Source organism: Trichechus manatus, unplaced genomic scaffold (genome assembly GCF_000243295.1).
Source record: "Trichechus manatus latirostris isolate Lorelei unplaced genomic scaffold, TriManLat1.0 scaffold00269, whole genome shotgun sequence".
Lineage (NCBI taxonomy): Eukaryota > Metazoa > Chordata > Mammalia > Sirenia > Trichechidae > Trichechus > Trichechus manatus.
The window spans coordinates 2,005,782-2,022,756 of record NW_004444205.1 but is presented as its reverse complement, the minus strand read 5'-3'; the positions used below and the strand labels follow the sequence as shown (position 1 = coordinate 2,022,756).

The window sequence follows — 16,975 nt, the reverse complement described above, 5'->3', positions numbered from 1 at the left end:
GGGGTAGGGGTCTGGGGACCATGCTTTCAGGGGACATCTAGGTCAATTGGCATAACAAAGTTTATTAAGAAAACGTTCTGCATCCTACTTTGGTGAGTGGCGTATGGGGTCTTAAAAGCTTGTAAGCAGCCATCTAAGATGCATCGATTGGTCCCAACCACCTGGAGTAAAGGAGAATGAAGAACACCAAAGACACAGAAAAGTATTAGCCCAAGAGACAGAAAGGGCCACATAAATCAGAGACTTCATCAGCCTGAGACCAGAAGAACTAGATGGTGCCCAGCTACCACCAATGACCGCCCTGACAGGGAACACAACAGAGAGTCTTGGATGGAGCAGGAGAAATGTGGGGTGCAGAACTCAAATTCTAGTAAGAAGACCAGACTTAATGGTCTGACCAAGACTGGAGGAACCCTGGAAAGCACGGCCACCGGATTCTCTATCAGCCCAGAACTAAAACAGTTTCCGAGGCCAACTCTTCAGACAGGGATTGAACTGGACTGTGGGACACACAGTGATACTCATGATGCATGTGCCTCTTGGCTCAAGTATATACAAGAGACCAAATGGGCAGCTTCTGTCTGGAGGTAAGATGGGAAGGCAGAGGGGGTTAGGAGCTGGTTGAATGGACACGGGGAATCAGGGGTGGAAAGGAGGAGTGTGCTGTCACAGTATGGGGAGAACAATTAGAGCCACATAATAATGTATGTATAAATTTTTGTATGGGAAGAAATAAAAAAAAGAAAAAGACAAAAAAGAATTTAACATCTAGTTGGGGAAATAAGTGTAAAATTCAATAAAACAAATGAGAAACTATTTTCTTCTGTAAACCTTCATCTAAAGTGATAATAGCAGCACAACTGGAAGAATGCAAGCAATGTCACTGAATTGTACATGTAGAAATTTTTGAAATGGTGTATCTTTGGCTATGTATATTTTCACCAAGAAAAAAAAGGTCCTCCAAGGTCGAGAAGGGAGAGTGTTGACATGTCATGGGGCTGTTAACCAATGTCATAAAACAATATGTGTACGACTGTTTAATGAGAAACTATTTGGTCTGTAAACCTTCACCTAAAGTACAATAAAAAAAATTCAATAAAAAAAATAAAAGACTTCTTATAACTATGACCACATACGATTAATAGTAAGAGCTTTGGCCCACATAATTAGTTCAAAAGAAATGATGAAAACTGAAGAGTTTATCATTCCTGGCTTCCGATTGTGGTTTTTGTTCAGGATCATCTCCTTTTCATTTATTAATGGAGAAATAAGCTAATCATCAGCAAGCTTGAATATCCTTGTTCACACAGAAGAAAATTGAGTGACCAAAATGGCTAAAGGCAAAAACTGGAATCAACAGTCCTTTGAAAAGATATTGTATTGTTGAAGCAAAAATAACTTGGCATTAGCCTCATTTAAATCATATATCCTATGTCTAAGGAAGTCATCAGCTCAAAAAGTTAATTTTTCTGCCTGCAATTTTGTTGGCAATACAATAACCTTGTTGGAATGCCCATATCAAGAAATTCAAAGGTATGAAATCACTAACATTGGACAATGTGTGCTCCTGGCATTCATAATAGCCTTTGAGTGTGTTTGTTTATTTGTTTTGGCATTAGTTACCCAGAACCAAAACAGAATTGGAATCAGCTAGTAAGATGTCTTACACAACTGAGGGGCAGGGAAACAAGGAACATGTTACAAAATAGAAGAAGACTTTGACTATAAACTGTCAAATCTTATCCAAGGAGAGAATTTGTTAAACCTGATGACTCTGATTTGGGGATGCTGCAGCAACATAACAAAAGTTCCTTAATATTTTGGCATTGCATAAGCTTAGACTCTGTAAAAGTGAATCTTTGATAGACACCAACTCAGTTTTTAGTGGGTCATTGTCTTTCTAGGGAGATACCACCACACAGAGGCAGGAAATTTTGATGTTTGGGTATGGTTTAACTTTTACATATTCTGAAATCAGTGGCCGAAAATGTCAAATGGCCATCTCCTAGAGAGGTTTCAAACAGTTCTATGGTCTTCTTGTATCTCTCAGAAAATAAATGAACTAGGCAAATACTAACAAGGAGAGGGACACATATTACAAAGATGATTCATTATAAGAAGGGATAAGGAGTCTACTGGGTCTAACTCATCCTGCTGTAAAACAATGCATCCTAAATGATGTGCACGTTGATTACATTACTAAAGATATTCCAAGGACTAAGGAGTTTATTGAGCAAGTCTAATTCCTATCGATTACGTTCTTTAGAGGGAGAGTAAAATGGGTTTGAGGGGGAATAGAGAAAAACCTAGATGTTTATCATTATTAACCAGTGCTGATCTCTCAGATACTTTGCCAGTTCCCAAACTACTTCGTGATGAATGAATTGCCATATTATTGTAATCGATATATCCAAACATAACCATTTAGAAGAGGGTTGTTAATGAATATTCTGTTAATGTGACAGTTTCAAAGCCAAGTATTCACTAGGAAGTACAAATCTATAGTAGGAAAGTTTAATGTCTATATAATTAAGAAAGTAGATGATGACATTCCAAATTATCTTGGTCCTTATTTCTTGTGCATTTAATTTTATGAACGCCTCCCACAATGCCAGACACATAGTAGGCTCTTAACAATTATCATTAAATGAATGAATGAATAAATTTCTCTTTTAGGACAGCACATTCAAATGAAAGCAAATCTATTATAAAGTCAAATACAGAGTCAGCAATACAAAATTGCCAGAGCTAAAGCTGACCATTTTAATGAAAGATGATATAGAATTCAGGGAGTTTTTAATGGAACACACTATTGCTGCATCCTGTACTACCAAGAATATCATATACTTGGAGTAGACAAATCACATAATAGCTGCTAACGTTTATTGGGTACTAACTATGTGTTGGAGTCCCTAGGTGGTGTCATCAGTTAATGCACTTGGTCGTTTGAGTCTACCCAGCGGTGGCTTGGAAGAAAGGTCTGGTGATCTACTTCTGAAAAATCAGCCATTGAAAACCCTGTGGAATACAGTTCTACTCTAACACACATGGGGTTGCCATGAGTTGGAGTTGACTGGATGACAACTTGTAAAAGTATGTGTCAGATACTCAGCTGCTCTCTTGGTAGATACTGTTGTTATTCTCATTTCATAGAAGAGACATTTGAAGTCCACAGAGGTTAAGTGATTTGCCCAAGATAGCACAGCTAGTAAGCACAGAGTTGGGTTTTGAACACAGACAGCTGAGCTTCGAAGTCCATGCCCTTGACTATAAAGCTGCTTTCCTTCAGATAGTAAATATGTCCACACGTTGAAGTAATCTAGAGTTGGAGTGTGGATGAAAGACACAGAGCACAATGAAGGAATTTAGAACTGTCTAATGGGTGCAGGAGTGACTAGGCTCGTGTACCCATCTGGAGTATTGTTTGTGTCAGAGTTGTTGTTAGCTGCTCTCGAGTCAATTCAGACTCATGGCGACCCCATGTGTTACAGAGTAGAACTGTGTCATAGGGTTTTCTTAGCTGTAATATTTATGGAAGCAGATCACCAGGCCGTTTTTCCATGGCTGTTTGGTGGCTTTGAACCACCAACCTTTAGTATAGTAATCAAGAGAAAACCGTTGGTGTCACCTGTTACTGTTTTATTGTTAGGTGCTGTCGAGGCAGTTCCAACTCATAGCGACCCTATAGGACAGAGTAAAAGTGTTCCATAGGGTTTCCAAGGAGTGCCTGGTGGATTTGAACTGCCAACATTTTGGTTAGCAGCTGAACTCTTAACCATTACCCCACAAGGGCTCCTTGTGTCACCTAGTGACATTTATATCAGAGTAACGGAAAAAATAAAAAATGGAGGAAGAAGGAATAGCGAGGGTTTTGGAGGAAAATTGAAGGTCAGTGTTGATGCGTGGCAAGTCAGGCAGCAGCAATTAAAAACTCAAGCAAAGACATCTGGGTAAAAGATTCAGAGACTCAGATAGGGAATTTGAGCAAGTATGGCAATAATAGCAGGAACATGAAATAATGCAGTAAATGATGTGTCAAATCTTTGCTTTGGTTCTATTTGAAGCCAGGATCCAACTTTCAAGCTTGCAGGTCAGGAACTGATAAACTAGACTGAATATAAGCTGCTGGTTAGAGAAAGGAGTAAGGGGCTGGGAAGTCATAGACCAATATGGCCCCATGGGATGGTATGCCTTAGGCTTTGCCCACTTTGTTCTTCATTTCTTTCACTGCATATTGTAGTCCTCTGGAGAGTGCGTAAAATATATCTATACTGTAAGCCTGGCATAACTGTAACTATCCAAGTACCTTCTCTGGTTGTAGGACTTGATCTCTAACAAGGTTTTTCTATGGTCAACTTTTCTGGTAAATTTTCAGGTGGTTTTTGTAGAATTAAGTTTTGTTGTTGTTTGTTTGTTTGTTTTTAAAGATAAAAGGCTGATCCAGAATCTAGCCTAGCTCAATTCTAGCGGAATTATTTATTGTAGTATCCCCTTAGCATTAAGGAATATTCATTTGATACATGTGAATGATGTCTCCAAGAACCCATACCACTCACTGGAGGGCTCTAGAATAATTTATATTATGTCAACAATATTAAATAAAAGGTAACAGTGGAGGAAAAAAAAAAACATCTTAGATAAAGTTGGCAAAGGTGTGTCCTGGAAAGTTTACCTGTCAGAAGAAATGTCACTTTGTGGTTTACAAGATCTCTATTCATTAAATGCTTTAACGTGTCTCTCTGAAGAAGTTTTTAAAATGAAGACTTTGAAGGCCTATAAGATAACTTAAGGGATTTATGAGCTGATGACAGAAAAATACAATCACCAGTGATAGAGTCCAGTGCCTTCAGTGAGTTTTAGCCTCTGAGTCATATAGAAATTCATCTGATAATTACACAATTGCTAGTATGACAGCAACTTGACTCTTTCAGGGACCCTGTAATCAAAGACCCAAACCTATCAGCTCACATGTATTGTGTCCTGCCCTTTTGAACCTTGCACAGCTGGTAAACTTGCAGTCATGGCATATGGGGATCAAAGTCCTTTGTTTGTCCCCAGTGTGAGTGTGATAGATCATTCCGCATGGTTATGAACCCCTTAAGGGCAGGAGATTGCACCCATTGCTGCCTTCCTGAATTGATTGGCTCATTTGCTGAAGCTCCCTTAAAAGGAAGGCAGACATTCACTTTAAAGAGGACTTTCTGAGTACATGACCTTGAAGGACTCCTTTTGGTTTCGTAATGCTTTTATTTTACTAAGAGCTGTGGATATAAATGTATATTTGAAAAACATTTTGGAAGATTTGGTATTGAAGAACACTCTAACATAGGCCACAACTCTCTTCTTCATGTTTGAGGAATCAGACATTACTGGAATAGATTTTCAAACAATTCCCTTGATTTCTCAATCATTTATTTTTCTAGAACTGGAAGCTTTTTTTTTTTTTTCTTTAAGCTATGAGCAATTTCATCTTAGGCTGCACATGCTAAAATTAGCCTGGATGGGGGTGTTTCACCCTTCCTGGCTGTGTGTCTATCTGCCAAACAGAGCTCTAATAGCTGTATCCTTTGATACAATTCATTTTCTCCTCCCCCCTTATGCTCTCTAGCTGTCACTCCATCCTCTCCCAAAGGGAAGTATACATTGTCTAAGTCAACAGATTTTTAGATGTGCCCCGTATCTTCTCTCCAGCCAACTACCTCCCTTCCTGAGGAATAATTCAGACTCTTTATTTAGAGCATATTCAAGTGAGTGACAAGAATCATGAAAGAATTTTATTCATACAAGTGAAGAGTAAATAAAAGAGCAAAAAGAAGTTAAATCTGGCCAACTAAAGGCCCAGCTAGGTGATGGTAGTTGCCATCAAAATTCTGAAGAGCTGTCTTGGGTAAGAGGATTAAAAAGTGTAGAACTAGGTCCAGTGGGTAGGAAGACAGTGAAATGGGGATGCTTTCTAATAGTTAGATTTTTCCGGAGATAGAATGGGCTCCCTTGAGAGGGAATGCGATCCAGTATAAGCTGAAGGATCACTTGGAGAAGAGGTTGTAGAAGGGTGAGTGGTTCAATTACACAACACTCAAGTTGCTGCCAATCCTGAGAAGCTATTATTGTCCTTTTATATATATATAATATTTTTACTCCAAAGGCCTTCATTGACTGAATAGCTATGTTAAGCTTGAGGAAAACACAATCATATTGTTAGTTGCTGCTTACCTTTCCCTTCTGCTCATATTTCCCCCTAAAATAGACTATTCTAATACTGTAGTCACCTTGACAACAAGGTATCTATTTTAACAGGCTTTAGTAACACTATTCAAAGGGAATTCGCTGCCCAATAAAGTGGGAAGAACAATCTTCAATGTTTCCTTTCTTTTCCAACCTCAAAAAGTCTAGGATTAAACATGTGCTTTGAAATTAAAATCATTGTAAATTTGCTGAGTAAGAGAGCATTGAGTGTACTTGTTCCAAAGACTAGAAAGTTTTCACTTGGCATAACGTAGAAAAAATATTTTTTTTTCTCTAGTACGTGAAAAATTTCACTAACTATACAGCATGGCTCAAATTTTACAATTTATTTCTAATTTCAGACAATTTCATTCCTATACTTTAATACACACGCGCACTTTTTTAAACACATGTGTAAGGTGTTAGGGCTACTGTGCAGTCAGAGTTAGCATGGCAGACATTGCACTCAACCACACCTAATCTTACTTATGAACTATTATTAATGTGGGAGGATATTACATAGGTAAAAGTTATCCAAGGTGGAAACAAAAAAGTCAAGAAATATTGCAATGGGGGAATCCATTACACATAGTTCTGACACTAAAGGAAAAACCTTCCAATGAGAAACATAATCTTTGACTTAAACCCACTTAGGTTATTTTTAAATTGACTTGCCTATTTCTAATAATAATAAAGAGCATTTAACTAATACTTCCCATGTACAGGCTCTGTACCAACTCTTCACATTTATTGTCTTCTTTCATCCTTTCAACATACTTAAGAGCAGGTACTATCATTTTTCCCATTCTATATGTCAGGAATCTGAAACTTAGGGACGTTAAGTAACTTGCCCAAGGTTACATAGTTGGGATAGAATTTGATTCTAGAGCCTGAACTAGTCAACATCTACTTTGCTGTCTGCCCTGAGAGCCCTTATGCTAATGCGAATATTTTATTTAGGATAAATTTGTGTAGAAAAACAGATTTTTTTTTTGGTTCCTAATGATTTCCCTCTCATTACAAGTTCAATTGACCACTCAGGCTTAGACGGTTACACTCACCTCGCTTATGAAGGAGAACGCTGGCATGCCGACGCCCGTTTCCATTTTCAACATAACAGGAGTAATTTCCCAAGTCACCTTCTTCCACAGAGTCCACAATTAATGAGATGGAAACTTCTTGTTCCCCAAGATGCTCCTTAAGAATTCTAAAATATAAAGCAAAACAAAACAAAACAAAAAACCCACACAGACACATACATGAAAATTAAAGAAATATAGATGAGTCTGATGCAAAAATATCTAGAGCATCTGTGCTTCAAATTTGGCTATGGATTGATGCTATCTTAATTAAATTATATCATGCCCTTTTCTTCTTCACTTCTAATGAGAAAGCTTGTCTTTGTAGATGCTAATGAAGTTGCAGTTAATTATCTCTCTTAGCAGGACAATCACACTGTCATAACAAAGAGGTGAGAGAGACCTTGAAGAAAAGTTTACAAATTGTTTTGTCTTTAAGAAGAAATATAATGTAAAGGTGAGAGGAAATTCTAATGTCTTAGGCTGAAGGCCTAATTATATACAAGGTTAATTTAAAAAGAGAAAGGAATTAAAAAAAGAAAAGAACATTTCTGAGCTATTTTGACATTTGTTGTAACTTGCCACCCTGACTTTTTTTTAATGATAAAAAACAATTTCCTGTTTTTAAAGAAAAGTGAAATAATAAACCTGTAGACTAAATGTTCTGATAAACTGTTTAATTCTGACATTTAAAATTAATGGCAAAAACTCACTACCCTCACTCTCAAAGATTTTATTAATCTCAGAGCAAATGGAAAACTTTCTTCCCTGCTCTGAATGTGTATCCACCTTCACCCTCCCACCTGTTTGGTAAACTCCTCTCTGCTCAACAATTCCTAATAGAAAATGAAAGAAAAATACCTTTCTAGAAACTTCCCTGAGCACACACAAAACCAGAGGGAGAAAAAAATAAGAAGGTTTATGGTCCCTTTTTTAACATTTCATAGTCTATGGGTAAAAGATAATAGTGAAGCTTTAAATATGAACAATGGCAAATGAACATTTTATTACATACTAGAAAATTGCCCATCTGGGCTTTCAAGAATCCAATTGGAGCAATTTAGGGTGTGATATTCCCTTGTATTTGTTGCCAGGAAAAAGACCTCAACTGAAATAATCCTATATGAGTTTTACACATTTTGATTTTCTATTGAACAACACGGTGGCACAGTGGTTAAGAGCTGTGGCCAGCCATAGGGTCTAACCAAAAGGTCAGCAGTTTGAATCCACCAGCTGCTCCTTGGAAACCCTCTGGGGCAGTTCTGCTCTGTCCTGTAGGGTCACTATGAGTCGGAATCAACTCTACAGCAATGGATTTTGGATATTGAATAACATTTTTTTTTTATATTTTTGATAAAATTTTAAAGGTCTTCACATTTAAGGAGGGGAACCTTGGTTAAAATGTTCACATATACCCAGAAGATGCAACCTTTAGATAGGAGAATGTTTAGAAATGATCAACAATTTGATTCTGTTATAACTCAGTTATTATTATTAATATCTTTGCTTATTTACATTATGATTAAAAATAAGTGCCTATCTATGCCTAAGCAAAATTTTAGTCATCATTAGATACCTTGATGCTATTATTGTTAATTGCCCTCTAGTCAATTCTGATTCACGAGGACCCCAAGTGTGCAGAGTAGAGCTGCTCCATAGGGTTTTCAAGGCTGTGACTTTTTAGAAGCAGGTCGCCAGGCCTGTCTTCCAAGGCACCTCTGGGTGGATTTAAACAGCCAGCTTTTTGGTTAGTAGTCCAGCACTTAACCAGTTGTGTTCCCAGGGACTCCTTCAAATACCTTGATACTTAAAAATAAATGAATAAATAAATAAATGCATTTTTTTAAAAAAGAGGCTTAGGCATTATGCCTTCAAAATTGATGGTATTTTTAAATGGTTATTTTCTTGATATTATTTTCAATATATAAATATTTAGACCTTAAAGTCAGACTAAGAAAGGAGATGAGAACATTTTGTATGTCCTTTATCATGCCCCTCAAGTGCTTTATGATCTACTTGTTGGCTCAAATGTGTAAAAACATTTAAGAGGAAATGACAGAGCTTGTGTTTGGTTGAGTCCTATTACCATGTTAATGTCTCCTGTCAACATTTAAAGAAAAGAGTTCTTAGAAACAAAAGGCATTTTCTGTATTTTACAGTATTTTTGTCCATCTCACACACAGTATATTCTTTAGTGAAAACACTTCTTTATTCCTCTTATATTCTTTGCAAATAGCATTCATGTTTTGTAATTCCATAGTCAGACTCCTAACAATGTTTTTACTCTTTGCCATTAAATAGTGCAGCATTTTTATTATAATAGTAACAAACAAACAACAAAATTAAAAAAAAATCACCTCCTTTTCTTTTAGCTAACCTTCTACTCTCTAACAGAGTAAATGTTAATCTTGACTGTACAAGTTAAAAGAAAAAAAAATTACCTAATGTCACTTTCCCAAACTCGATTTTCATCCAAGTCTTCAATAAACTTCTCTCCTTTCATCCAGTAAATTAAAGGACTGACATCTCCACTGTACCCAAAGAAAGCTCTGCAGGTTAGATTAGCTGAGTCGCCTGTGGAGAGAAGTGATGGAAATGTGTTATAAAACTATTTGTACTCACTTATTTTAAGCACATTGGCAGGTAACATTTTGATCACTTCATTGATTTAATGAAACACCTCTTTAAAAGAACATTTTTTCAGGCATTTTCAATCTTTGTCAAATTTATAGAATGTGCTCTTTTGACAGCAAGGCTTGTTTAATGGAATGAGAGTTACTTGTAAGATTTCGAAGAGTACAGGTCAGTTATTTTGTAGAATGTTCTTCCGTTTAGGTTTGCCTGATGTTTTCTCATAATTAGATTGAGGTTATATATTATAGGGAAGGATATCACAGAGGTGATATGCTCTTTATAAGGCAAGATATCAGGGGGTACATAATGTTGATAATTATAAGATTTTATAGGGCAGGTAGAAGATGTTTCTCAGTCTTGAATGTGAGAAATGAGAGTAAAATATTTGGCTGGGAAAGAAAAGAAACTGTGAATCCAGGATCCCAAGGAAATTTTATTGAAATATTTTTACTTCATAAAGAATAAAATTTTAATTAAGAAAACCAACACATGCTTATGTAGAAAAGCACATTTAAAAATAAACGAACAACTCATGTGTATAAATACGTGGGATTTTCATTAGAAGTAAAATCAATGACACTGCTGTGGAGATTAGTTTCTTCCAATATGCTGCTCAGGAGAGACCATCCTAATGGTAAATAGATTGGTTGATTACTTAAAAAGGTAAGTAGAGGTCCCTGACTTAAAAGTAGAAGTAAATTTAATATCTGCAGAAGGCAAAAGTTTATTTATGGACAGTTGATGTCATTTTGCGAGCACCTGGTTTTCCCAATCTTGGCCAACATTAGAAAACTGAAATATTCTAGCACATGCTAGTTTTAAGATCTTGCTTCTTCCAAGTGGAGCCAGATATGAATTAATAGAGACCATTTGCTGAAATTGTGCTTATGATTGATTCTATGATATAAATCCAGAGAAAAGCAGAATGCACTTGGATACATTGTTTGAAGCCCAGGCATGGGTATACCTAGATATAAACTCTGTTCTCCAAGTTCCACAAGGAAATTTTTATTGGCTAAAGTTATTCTTATTCTTTGATTATGGCCATTGTATAAGAATAGTTAATATATAAATTATTGCTTTTTCAATATGTCTAAGATGGCAAGATATATCCGTCTCTTTTTATCTTGTTTTTGCTCATGTCTGCATGTTCTCCAAGTAAGAGGTTCCTCACAGACTTTGATTCTTTATAATAGTCATCATTGTTGACAAGATAAAGCAAGTCCAAAAAATGCTCACAAGTTTTTAAGAGGTAAAATGAGCTTCTAAGTGGGTTCTTTATTATTAATTTTTGTTCATAAATATGTTCTAAATGTTTCAATATGGAATCCTCCCCTCCTTTGGAGAATATTTACTTGACAAAATGGATAAATGAATGTCAATCTTACTGATTAGAAATCATCTGCAGATTTCTATGGAAAGTGTCAATCCAACATTGTTTGATCACAGTTGAGATTTACACGCACAAAACAATTTTTAATGAAATACTCTTTGTTTTTACATTTTTATAAGAACACTCTAGTTTTTATGCAACTGGATTACTTGTTATAGTGCCAGGGTAGTCATGAATTCAACAATAAACCTTAAAATTCTACATATATAATGATTAATATCACATGCCAACAGAATTGACATATATTACAGAGTTAAAAAATTTTATATATCAATAATTTACACAATATGTCTCTTAAGGAATCAAGTTTTAGTTTTTAGGTGGAACTTAATGACTGGAACTCATAAATAGAAATCTCCAGAGATTACCTAATTTTCTATTACAACACTACTAAATATGGGGGCTTATAAACAATGATCAAGCCATTTGCATCTCAACCTGACATTCCTTAGCAGAGAGGCCAGTTGAATCTCTCATTGGGACCTAAATTTATCTCTCTGGTCACTCTCCTACATTCCCAGATCAACTGATTTTCCATTTTTCTAATTCTTCACTTCTCTCATCTGCAGTCCCCGTGTTGGCCACACCTAGGGTGTGGCTTCTGCACCTAGATAAGAAGCAGTTTGCTTGCTCAGTCATCATTGCTCACTTGGTCTTTGACCATCTGCCTCACCTCTAGGTCTATTTAGTACTGGATATATCTGCAGTGGTGCTATGGGAGAGCCTAGTGAAATTCTATCCAGACTTGGGCTGGGAGGGCCGTGGGCCTGGGAGTGGAATTCATGAAAGGATGCAAAGGGGATGGGAGGAAGAACAGAAGACCACTCAGGCAGAGGGAAAAGAGCACACATGAGAGAAAGCAGGGAAACTTTGGAGGAAATAAAATAACTTCAGAGTGGCTGAAGCTAGAGTGTGTGTGTGGGGTGTGTGTGTGTGTGTGTGTGTGTGTGTGTGTGTGCTTGGAGGGAGGAGGGGGTACTGAATAGAGCACTAATGAGGCCATGTTGAGGATTTGGAACTTTCTTTTAAAGGCAGTGGGAAGCCAGGAAAAAGTTTCAAGTTAGGAACTGACATAATCACATCTGCATTCCAAAGGAGTCACTCTTGCTGTATCTGCAAAACTCGGATTGGATCAGAGAGAATCAAGAAGATAGAGAATGTTACAGTACTTTGGGATCTAATAAGGACTAGTCACTGCAAAGATCAGATTAGTACCACATAATTTCCTGAAAGGATAAAGCATAGGTGATAGCAGTGACTCCAGATCACCACACTTTTTATCGGTATGATAATAGGGAAACTTTTAAAGCAAAAAGATTAAGTAGGAAGCCTGATAAGATAGAAATATATTTTTATTTTTTATATGTATTTCTGTGTATGCAGGGGTGGGTGGGTGTATATGTACGAGAGCAAAAAAGAGAAAGAGAGAGATTGGGCATCTGCCAGCTGCTTCTCAGTACAGGCAGGATAGAAAGTCAACTTGAGCAGAGGTCTGGTTTGTGAAGAGCTTTTCGAGTGGCTTCCGTTCCGTCTACAAATTTGTGTGACTAAGCAAAACGCACCACAGTCCTTCTTTTGCATAACTTTGCTCTCAGGAAAGAACATTAAGAGCTCAGTGGCGTCAATCCTGAGAGAAGGTCAGGGAAGTCTAGGCACCGCTCATGGGCCTCAGTGTTGGGGAGAAAAGCAGCATCCAGCCATTACTTTTCACTTGGCTAATCACATGAGTGTCAGGTAGAGAGCTATGACCTTGAAGCCCAAGTGTGCATGAACTTGGGTTTGAAAGCAGGAAGAAAGAACCAGGAGTTGAGTGAAATTCATAGAGCACGGTGCGGATTAGGGTGAGAGGATGCACTTCCACCAAATAAGGGCCAAGAGGGACTAATAGGAATTACTTAGGGAAATAAAAGACGTGTGACTGTATTTGTACCTTGAGCTCATGAAGTAGGGCATGCCAGTTTACATAGCAGGTTTTTAGCATCTGAGTTTTAGGATGAGCCCATACGTGATCAATTTCATATCCTTATGCTTTTCAATGTTATATTCTTTGTTTTAAGTTCTCCTCATTTCTACCTCGTATACTATTCTCCATCCATTAAGTCCCAGCTCAAATTGCACCTCTTCTGAAAGACTGACCAGGCTTTTCTAAGAATAGTCAGTCACTCTGTCCTTTCTCCTCCCATAACCCTTTGAACATATCTGTATTTTAGCATAGTATAGCCCGTGCACTATTTGGTTTACTTGTATATCTAATCCAGCAGCTAGCCTATGCACTCCCCAAAGGCAGAAATTACATCTTTATTTACCTTGGTATTACCAGGACCCAATACAGTGTCTTGCATATATTAGGAACTCAATAAATAAATTCAAATTAATTAACAACTTGCTTAATGTCTTCTGAACTTGCATTTTCCCGTTTCCCGTTTGCAAAGCTTCATTAATTAAAGGTTACATGTCTATAGCCTGTCTTGACAGGGCAAGTCTATCTTGTATACCAGCCTTCAGCATTGCAAATGCAGGGGAGCCTCATTCAGATATTATTTCAATGGTGTGCTGGAGTCAGCTTGTACCAGTTTGCAAGAGCTGATTACTAGATTTTCAGAAATTCTGCGAGCTAGTTGTTAAACACAGCCATTATTAAAAATTAAGTCATAGAAACATACAGCTAAATAAATCATGTTAAAAATAAAGGTAATTAATACTCAAAACTCCCTAGTTATTTTACTATCATCTATGTCTTGAGCTTGTTTATGTCTGTAGTATCTGTAAAGGGCAGTGATGGCTCAGTGGCAGAATTATTGCCTTCCACGCAGGAGGCCCAGTTTCAATTCGCAGTCAATGCGCTTCCAATGTAGTCACCACTTACGTGTCAGTGGAGATTTGTGTGTTGCTGTCATGCTGAACAGGTTTCAGCAGAGCTTCCAGATTAAGAAGGACTAGGAAGAAAGGCCTGGTGATCTACTTCTGAAAATCAGCCAATGAAAACCCTATGGATTACAATGGTTTTGATCATGGAGTTCCCATGAGTCAGGGGCAACCCTGTGGAAGCTAACATCAACAACATAGTATCTGTATGGTGGAAATACTACATAATGGTGTACTACACACCTCTTATGAGTCCTTGTAGCATAGTAATTAAGCACTCGGCTAGTAACCAAAAGGTGGGCAGTTTCAGCCCACCGGCCCCTCCTCTGGAGAATGATGTGGCGGTCTGCCTCCATAAGATTATAGCCTTGGAAACCCTGTGGGGGCAGGTCTACTCTGTCCTATAGGGTCACTGTGAGTTGGAATCAACTCGACAGCAACAGGTTTGGACGCATCTCTTCCCAGCTGCATGTTTGGTGATGTTATGCTGGTGGCTTGAAATTGGCCATGGTAGTAATATTTACACCACAAAAGTCAGTAAATGCTACAAATCTAGTTGTGATGTACGGTTTTGTTGATTGTCTATACTTAAAAAAAAAGTGCTGTAGAAAATGTTATTAATGCAGGTAAAACTTAAAGTGTCTTCCGTCTGTAGCTGTTATATTTGGGATAGAACAAACATCAAGAAAATATTTTTCTAATATTCAAAAACTATAATCTGATTCAGCAAAGAAGTCACTCATGTAAAGTCCTGACATGTATCTCCATTGTTTCCTATGGTTTTACTTGCTAAAAAAAGAAAATATCAGCTAACATTCATGGCAGAACTACACCTGGAGAGCCAGTTGTTAAACATTTACCAGCACACTACTCTCTATACAATTTTTTTAAAACATACCATGCGGATTTTTAATAGCTTTATCAAGATATAATTCACGCACCATAAATTCACCTGCTTAAAATATACAGCTGAATGGTTTTTTTTAATATATTCACAGAGTTGTGTAGCCACCAGCACCACAATCAATTTTAGGACGCTTTCATCACCCCCAAAAGAAAACCTATACCTATTAGTAGTCACTCCTCATTTCCCCCCAGTTCCCAATTCCTGGCAACCACTAATTCACTTTCTGTGTTTATGGATTTACCTGTTCTGGAGATTTCATACAGACGGGATTACATAATATGTGGCCTTTTCAGACTGGCTTCTTTCACCTAGCATAGTATTTTCAAGGTTCATCCATGTTGTAACATGTATCCACATTTCATTCCTTTTTATGGCTGAATAATATTCCATTGTATGAATATGCCACATTTTGTTTATCTACTCATTAGCTGATGATCACTTTAGCTGTTTTCACTTTTTGGTTATTACGAATAATGCTGCTTTGAACACACACGTTTTTGTGTGGACATAATTTTAATTTCTCATGGTTATATACCTAGGAGTAGAATTGCTGGGTCACATGATAATGTTTTGTTTAAAGTTCTGAGCCACCACCAAAATGTTTGTCCAAGTGTCTGCACCATTCTACACGCACATCAGTACTGTATGAGGGCTCCAATTTTTCCACGTTCTCACCAACACTTGTTATTACTGTCCTCCTAGTAAGTGTGAAGCAGTATGTATCTCTGGGGTTCTTACAATGAATAATTAAAAATTTATTATTACATATAATTATTTTACAAAACTAATCACCAGTATTGTTCAAAATTATAAAACTATTACCAAGATAAAAGAAATTTTACTGGACAACACCGTGTAATTTTCGACATCATACCTAAAAAGCTTTTTGGCCGCTGTTGTGTTATAGGCACTGTGATGAATTTATAAAACCAAAGCAAAAAAAAAAAAAAGAACCTGTTGCCATCAAGTCATAGCAACCCTAAAGGACAGAGTAGAACTGCCTCATAGGGTTTCCAAGGGGCGCCTGGTGGATTTGAACTGCTGACCTTTGGTTAGCAGCCATAGCTCTTAACCACTATGCCACCAGGACTTCCGAATTTATAAAAGACTGGTAAAATTTATGATGATTTGTAAAATCAGTTCTAGTTGGGAAATAATTGGAACTAAAAATTTACTGGAAGCTTACTGAGAGAAGGTATTTCTGAGTATTCAAAAGCAAACATATTTTAAACAAGAAGTTAATATACAATGGAGTCCACAAGATCATCTCCATTAAATTCAACACAAGAGCACCTGTTAGTATCATTTTTATATGATAATTTTGTAGAAGTTTTACTAATACAATAAGACAGGAAAAAGCCATAAGATGCTTTAAAAGGATGATAAAAGTATTGTTTGAAGATAATATGATTGCATACCTAACCAATTAAAAGAAACTTACTTTTTTATTTCTTTGAAAAACGAGTTCTTTCAAATGTACCCATGCAAGAAATATATAGTATTCTCTTTCTAGTAAAGTTTTAAAACGTGCCCATTTGATATAACATACTTTTATATTTGTATTCCAAAACACTTGATATAACATACTTTTGTATTTGCATTACAAAATTTAAAATTCTGTGATTTTATTTTTTAACCTACATTGTGGTGTACTTGAATTACCCTAACAGAAAAGTCACAACCAAAAAAATATGACTCAACATCCCTGTAGTACAAATGGAGTCAATGTGGCAATGTTTAGGAAGAAGGGCCTATCCACCCTCTCAGTATATTTGGATAGAATTTCAGGTTCAGAAAGAAAAGTTGTTAGCTGCCATCCAGTCGGCCCCAAATATGGCAATCCCATACACAACAGAAGGACAGGCTATCTGG

The 16,975-nt window shown here is 36.9% G+C and overlaps 1 protein-coding gene across 1 annotated transcript in view; it reads right to left on the bottom strand.

The window, feature by feature from the left end:
- Nucleotides 1–16,975, bottom strand: part of IL1RAPL1 (interleukin 1 receptor accessory protein like 1) — a 1,482,206-nt gene that overhangs the window by 58,163 nt on the left and 1,407,068 nt on the right. The window contains exons 7-8 of the mRNA XM_004389949.2: nucleotides 9,746–9,878; nucleotides 7,287–7,432 (exon numbers count right to left, since the gene is read on the bottom strand). Of these exons, the coding sequence (XP_004390006.1) occupies nucleotides 7,287–7,432; nucleotides 9,746–9,878 (279 nt within the window). The remainder of the gene's footprint in view (nucleotides 1–7,286; nucleotides 7,433–9,745; nucleotides 9,879–16,975) is intronic.